Raw genomic sequence first — 7,566 nt, 5'->3', positions numbered from 1 at the left:
TTTGAACATTTATATCTCTAATTGCATATAAGTAAAAATTATAAAAAGTCAATATTTGGAATCCTTGTATTAATACGAATTTAACAAAATCTCACTTGACTATGTTTTTTCTTACACAACAGTGAAAGAAACATTGTCAAAGTTAATTGATAAATAATGCGCAAATGAGAAATGATGCATCTATTGTGGAACGAATGAAGTATCAATTAAACATGACTTTATCCCATTTTTTTTTTTTTTAAAAAAAAATCAATCCTTAAAAAAAAAAGAAACGATGCCGTATTTCTTCTTCAAAGAAAAGGCCCCAGGGGAGGCAGAAGGGGTGTGAGTCAGAACCTGAACTCTCAATCTTGCGCGACCCTCCCACCATCTCTCTCTCTCTCTCTCCTGAATTGGTGTTGTTTGTGAGCTCGGAAAAAGCTCGGCAATGGCGGCTGTATGGAGAGCAAAGGTACCCCCAAACTCAGCAAATCTAGAAGAAGCTAGAAAACGAGTATTCGATTTCTTCAAATTAGCCTGCAGATCACTTCCTAAAGTCATGGATATCTACAATCTCGACGATGTCGCCACCATCTCTCAGCTTCGATCCACCATCGCCTCTCAGCTCCGTAAGAATGCCCACATCAAAGACCCTAAGGTTTCCCCTCTAATTTATCCTTTTTCTAATTTTTTATTTTTTTGGGAAATCTTGTTCCTTTTATCGTGTAATTAGGGTTAATTGTGATGTTTTTTTTAATTGTTTATGCGGTATTCTTGAGCACTGGTTGTGTTGTTGTGTTTGAATGTTTGATGACCTTTGTACTTTATCCGGGTTTTATGTTGACTGATTTTGTTGTTGTGTTCGAATTTTTGATGTTTTTCGCTCTTTTTTCGGGGTTTATGTTTATTAGAGAAAATGTATCGGCTGTTCATAAAAAATTTCAACTTTAGAGAATGAATTTGATAAAGTGTGATTAGTATTTGGAAGCGGATTGTGCTTTATTTATTTGTGGATAGTGATTGGTTGTGGTATTTGAACGTTTGATGATTTTCATTCTATTTCGAGGTTTTATGTTTAGTAAAGAGAGACAAATTGATTGTTGGTAAACAAAATGAACTTTAGAGATTGAGTATAATCAAATATTCAAATGTGATTAGAGTGTGGGATTGGAATATTGATAAGACGGTTGATTTTGATTTTTAGTACACTGAATGCTAGAAGGATATGTCTCCTCAGTATCCATTTAGGGATTGAAGATAATATAATAGAGAGCTAGAGACTAGCGGCTTATTGGTGTGTCATCTTTTGGATTTAGTGTGTTGTGTATTTTCTCACCTATGCTTATGACTAATGATTTCTGGTATTCACCAACTAAGTTTTGGAATTTGGAAATGTCAAAGTGCGCTGTGTGCTCAGTGGTTTGATTGGCTTTGCTGAAATGTAACCTTCCTATTCAAACACTTCAAGCAATGAGAGTTGAGGACAACTTAGGCTCTTATTTGCTTCCGGTTTTAGGGTTTCAACCTTGCAAAATGTGAAAAACTTTCTTTAAGGAGGTATATGTTGTACAAGCTCCTCAAGGTAGCGTTTAGAGGACCATATCTTTCAATCTAAAATGATTCTTGTTCAGCTTAAGCTTTTTAAAATAGCAACTATTTTGGCGATTTAAGCCAAAAAATTGAAGACTTATTCTTGTTCAGCTTAAGCTTTTTAAAATAGCAACTATTTTGGCGATTAAGCCAAAAAATTTGAAGACATCTTTTTACTAAGAAATAACAAGAAACTTTTTTATTATATTTGTTGTGAACCAATACTTTAGCATCATTTTATGGTTTTGTTGATAGTTGATGGTACCAAATACCAAATACGGGCTTGGGCCACACCCATCAGTAGGAGAGAGAGTCCATTTCACAAAACTAAAGGAGGTTCCACCTTAAAACCATATGGCAATAAGGAGAGGAACTCCTAGGCCTTAGCCTTATAAAGTGATTAACTCTCTCATTTTTTTCAATGTGGGACACTCGCATGTGTTTTCTGGAAGGATATGCTTCAATTGGCCCTTAGAGAATTAACTGTCCAAGTCTCGGGCCTGACCCTGATACCATGTTAAGAATAAGAAAGTTGAGTTTTTCTTCTCATTAACCATATGAGGAATATATAATACAATTTAAAAAAAGAAAATTATCACTCATAAGTAGTAGCACGTAAAAGTTGTTACACTTATCAACACAATTGTAATACCCCCATCCTCCTCAAGTTGGAGGATGAGATTTTGAACAGCAACTTGCATAATATGATAAATTATTTCTATGTTTAAAAAACACAATTGTGTTGATAGATGTAGCAACTTTTACGTGTTATTCTTTTCTAAATATTATATTATATATTCCTCATGTGATTAATGAGAAGAGAGAACAACTTGCTTATTCTTAATCTTATCATTTATGGACAAATTCCCTTATCTCTTTGTTTGGTATTTGGTTTCTTCATGGCCAACTATGTAGCTAATTAAAGGGAAATGTTAATGATCCGGCAGGGAGGTTGATTGTTAATATCATAGATAGGACCTCGGAAATCTTTGGGGTTTCTTGAAGCATCATGAGGCGATGGGAGTGCGATGTGAGGTACTCTAAAATTATTTGAGAGGGTCATTGCAAAAAGAAAAGGAGTTTTACAAGACTTTGGAATTTGGATGGTTAAATAGAGATTTAAGTTTAAGGGCCATTTCTAGGACTTATGGTCAGTTCAAGGAAATGATTGACAGTATACTTTCTCTACTCCTATTTAAACACCATGTTATGCACGCATATTTAGGAGAGGTGAATAAAAACAAAATCATGGGTTTGGATATTAAGGGTGAATTAGAAAAAATATTTATATATCGTAATTTGGTTGATTAAGGGTGAATAAAAAATGAAGATAGTGGAGAAATGAGACGCTTAAATAGAGACGTGATTTTTGGGCGAAGTATGTTTAGATAGTCCACATCAGGAAGTGAGGAAGTATGATTTAGGACATTTCAAAGAGGTGCTACCGTGCTAGGAATAGTGTTATGGTGGCCAATGTAAGTGGGGGCTTAAATACAATGTCTTATATGATTATGCGCAGATCTATATAGTTAAAGGTTTGTTAGAGGATGTTGATATCCTCTGAGGCCGGAGGAGGATGGATTTTGAACCTTTGCCCTGATGTGGTAAAATTACCTAGTAATATCTGAGTTGGGGGGTCTCTGGCTGTTCTTGTGGACTGGGTCACATATGGCTAGTAAAAGAGGGTGACTGCAATGGGTTTCCTTAGAAAGGAGGAGGAAGGCGTTTGCGTCATATGTGAGGACTGGACCAGGAGGGACAAGATGTTCAAAAACACAAGCTAGCATTTGTTGTGTCAATGCTTAAGCATATGACAGTTTTTTATCTCAGTTAGGTTAGCAAATTGGCATATCTGGTGATCTAGGGGTTTTAGAAGGGTCTTACATCAAAAAGTGTTTCATCGGTGGTGACTGCCTAGTTATCAGTTTGTCCAAATTGCAGAAAGTGAGCAGTACAGGCTGCTTAAGACAAAACAGCAAAAGGGCAGTTCATTGATCTTAACTTTTTAAATAGATGAGCTTATGAAGGAGCCCGTACCTGTGAATAACACCGAGCATAGGTAAGCTTAGTCTACGTTGGTGAGTGTGTAGAGTTTATAAAGTAGTTGATCTTGTGCTTTTCTGAAAACGGAGGTGGACAACCGAGCTATTAGTCTTTCTTTGATGGAAATAGATAGGATTAAAACATTGGTATAAAATGTAAGCATTAAGGGAAAAATAGCGACTTATGTGAATGATCTACACTCTGAAAGGAATCGGTTTAGAGAGAACAGTGTGGACACTGAGCTTTTCCAAGCATTGATACAAGAACTACAAAGAGAAAAATCAATAGACTGATGCTCAAAGGGGAGGTTGTTGAAGTGAACAAGATTCCCCCAAACCTAGAAGAAGCATGATGTAAATCCTTCTTACCCCACCAATTCTGTACCTAGGGAGGGGTGGGATAAGGAAAGGGGTAAGAAAAGATACAATTACCCTAAAGAAAAGGAGAGAGAAAGGAAGGTTGAAAGTTAGTAAGGGTATTTTAATAATTTAGCTTTTTATCCCAATCTTATTCCCACTCATACCTAGCATGGGAAAATGTTTATTTTATCCTTATCCCACTCACACTGTTATCTGGACTCTTTATTTTATCTCAAATACCCGTGTCGGAGGTATGGACACTTGGGGACACTTGGACACGTCATTTTTTACCAAAATCATGCAATTGTTTTACAAAATAGCCGTGTAGGACACTTGGACACGTACCTGTGTCCGACATGGGTATCCAAGTCCGGGTAATATAGCCCACTTACTAATTCCCTATTCTTATCCTTCTTTCTTATCCTTCTTATCCCTATCCCTTGTACCAAACGCCTCATGAGGTATTATCATTAGCAATTGGGTTTTCAAGAATTTTAGGGTTCATTGTTTAAGGACAATTTTCTTGTGTTGCATATTGGTAATAAAGAATGTATCTTGCTCTTTCTCTTCTTCCAGTTTCTTAACATTACTAACACAACTCATGGTTGTTTCTTTAGGCTTTTCCCTAATCTATATAGAAAGTTGTATTTTATTTTAACAAAATGGGCTTTTTTTTTTACCTAAATAGCAATCATTTATTCAAAAAGAAAAACCAACTTTATTGGTCTTGGGTTAAAGTTCTCTACTTCTCTGCCTTACTGGATTGTTTGTAGCTGGCTTGTTGGTTGAAGAGAATTATATAAATAGGACACCAAGGGTTTCAACCTTTAAACACAAGAGGAAAGGATTAACTTGCTTTCCCCCCCATTTTTTAGCTATTTTCATTTTCATGTCTCTTGGTGGATGGAAAATTGAGGTTTCACCGGTGACCAGCATACCAACCTTAGTCATTTTATTTCTTTTTGCAGTCAGTAATTCAGTATCAGTAGTAAATTACCCTGAACTTAAATTCCCTTTGGTGTGCAATGCCTTAGAAACCTAGCTCCATGCAATGATATTTGACTTGAATGACTATTTATTCATCTTACTATTAGTGCATATTATCCTCAGTTGAAATCCATGCTTAGGTTGAACAAGATGAAAAGGCTCCTAAAAGAAATACCAATTTGTGCTCGTTCTAAGTTTTAAGTGCAATGGCGTATCAATTTTTTTTCCCATACAACTTTTTAAAGAATTTTTTCCAAGTACTTTATAACTTATAATTTTCTTTGATAAAAATGTCTTACTTCGACCGTTTTCTTGCTGTCATTTCTTGACTGTGAAGTCAGTCTCCAGGCCCACTGGTCAGCAAAGCCATTTGGAAAGGGTTTTCTGATTTTTCAACCAACCTGCATGGCAGAAAGATTTTACTGAAAGTTGAGGATCAAAGTCTTAAGAACCTATTAAAAATTGAAAACAAAATATGGAAAAGAAGAGGGGGCTGTATACTGATCTATTCCGACAAATGCCTACTGGTTTCTAAATGGTGGGACCGCACTTCAGCTTGTAATGTACCCCCTCCGTCCCGGAATACTCGACACTGAGTTTAAATGCAATGTAATTGACTTATTATTTAATTAGATGGTAGTTGATAGTGAGGTATTTTTTTATTATAGATAGTGGGAAATGTGTCAACTTTTAAAGAGGTAGTGGGAAATGACTCATTTTTAATGTTTTTTTAGGGAGTAGGGATATAGGTGGGTCCATGGATAAGTATAATATTAATAAAAGTTTGTCATTTATAGTAACAGTGCGAGTAATCCGGGACGGCTTTATAGTAGTTCAATTTCCCTCCTGCATAGAAATTTACAAAATTTAGGCTTATTGAAGAATTAATTGTAGTATCAGAACAAAGGAGATCGCATTAGAAGATGTCTATAATTTAAGCAAGTGTAGGAGAGTTTGATAAAATTTATATTGTGGTATAGTACTCCATTATTACGCTTGATGGATTCAAGGGGAAGTATCAAGAAGCGAAATACCCCCATGAGAAAAGGAAGGATGGTTTGTTTGAGCTTAGTAAATTATGACTAGTAGACCAGTTAGTATGAAGAGGCTATTGAATATGTCTACAATTCAACTTTCCTCTACAGGCTTACACCTAGTCCTTGAAGCTTTTGTCACAGCCATACTCCCAATTGGTTTCCAGTGATGATTCCCAACCACTTCTTGCTGCTTTGCTTGTATTTAGCTTTTGGGGGGATTATCAATGACATGTTCACCGTCCGTATTGGATAGAAACAATGGAATCATGAGCGCAGTTGTATTTTTCGGTTTTGTATGACCAGCGAGGTATTAATAGTTGTTTTAGTCAGCTAGTGTCATTACTTATCTCTAAAGATGTATGATAAACCGGTTGTTGAAATATTCTATAAAAAAGGCTTAGAAATCTATGTTTTTTACTATGGAGAATCTGGCTTCTTCTTTGTGAACGTTGGACCGTTATTAGAGCTGGTTTGAACTTCCGTTTTACGAGTGTTAACAAACTAGTATACAAAATGACTAGCTTTGGGCAAAATATTTATATAAAATTTGAAAGTCCGAAGAGTGGTTTATTTGTTGCTGTTTGACACTTTGACCCCATTAACAAGCTAAAAGCCAAAGACCTACCGTAAAGCTGGGTAAAAGCCATTTATCAAATAAACCCAAGTTGTACTATATAATAGCATGATGCTTGTATTGGCTCGCATGATATGGAAGAACTGTTATTGATACTAAAATTACTTAGATTTTTCTGTGAACCTGCTATGTCTCCCTTACAAGTTCAAATACTTGCAGGTGATCGACATGCTAATCTTTAAAGGGATGGAGGAACTAGAAAACATTGTGGAACATTCAAAGCAGCGTCATCACATGATTGGTCAATATGTTGTGGGACACCACGGACTTGTTCAGGAAATGGGTACCAAAGAGCAGGGTCTCTCCCCTTTCCTTAAGAACTTCTACAAAAGCAACTATCTCTGAACCATTCTCGTTGTTGCTCGTCGTGGAACATTCCAATAAGAACAATGTTGTAGTAAAATTTCTTACTGCCGGGAATATAAATTCTCTTTTTGGTCTTTTGTATTATGAAAGATGCCTGGTCTAAGTTGATTTTCTTAGAATTGCCATTGCCATTGCCATTGCCATCAATAGTACCAGAAAGAAATGTAATTTTTTTTTTTTTTTGTCAGGAGCCTTTATTTTCCCCCTTTTGCTTAGAATCCTGGGATTCTGGATAAAATGAAGACAGGAGTTAGTGTGTGGGGCAATAAGTTTCAAGAGCTTTTCAATCTGTTGGTGGAAATAATTATATACCCCATGATTCTTAGAGCATAATTTCATGTGCTTAATTGGCATAGAATTATGGTACACGTATTTTTCATGGCTTTTCTTTTTTCTCGAAAGGTTTTCCACAATATTGTCCGCATTAATTGTGAAATGTGAATGGAGTTGTCTGTCGTCAACCGTCTCCTACTGATTAGCATCACTGCTGCCGACCCACCGGGATTTACTTTAGGGGAGTGCTTCTGCTTCCCCCTTTTTCATTGCATTATTTGCAGTTCTTTTAAGGTAG

The 7,566-nt window shown here is 36.1% G+C and overlaps 1 protein-coding gene across 1 annotated transcript; it reads left to right on the top strand.

The window, feature by feature from the left end:
- The first annotated feature begins 291 nt into the window (after positions 1-291).
- LOC110797700 (NADH dehydrogenase [ubiquinone] 1 alpha subcomplex subunit 6) lies at positions 292-7,361 on the top strand. Its single transcript, XM_022002804.2, has 2 exons — positions 292-637; positions 6,789-7,361. The coding sequence occupies exons 1-2, from the start codon at positions 428-430 to the stop codon at positions 6,972-6,974; spliced, it is 396 nt and encodes a 131-aa protein (XP_021858496.1). The 5' UTR covers positions 292-427; the 3' UTR covers positions 6,975-7,361.
- Positions 7,362-7,566: the final 205 nt, after the last annotated feature.

The sequence above is a fragment of the Spinacia oleracea genome, chromosome 1, assembly GCF_020520425.1.
Source record: "Spinacia oleracea cultivar Varoflay chromosome 1, BTI_SOV_V1, whole genome shotgun sequence".
Taxonomy (NCBI): domain Eukaryota; kingdom Viridiplantae; phylum Streptophyta; class Magnoliopsida; order Caryophyllales; family Amaranthaceae; genus Spinacia; species Spinacia oleracea.
Note: the sequence above shows the minus strand (reverse complement) of the source record. Positions and strands in the feature narration are given on the sequence as shown.

Coding starts and splice junctions, on each gene's coding strand:
- LOC110797700 (XM_022002804.2), top strand. CDS start 428: ATGGCGGCTGTATGGAGAGCAAAGGTACCCCCAAACTCAGCAAATCTA. Junction 638..6,788: donor CCCACATCAAAGACCCTAAG/GTTTCCCCTCTA, acceptor AAATACTTGCAG/GTGATCGACATGCTAATCTT.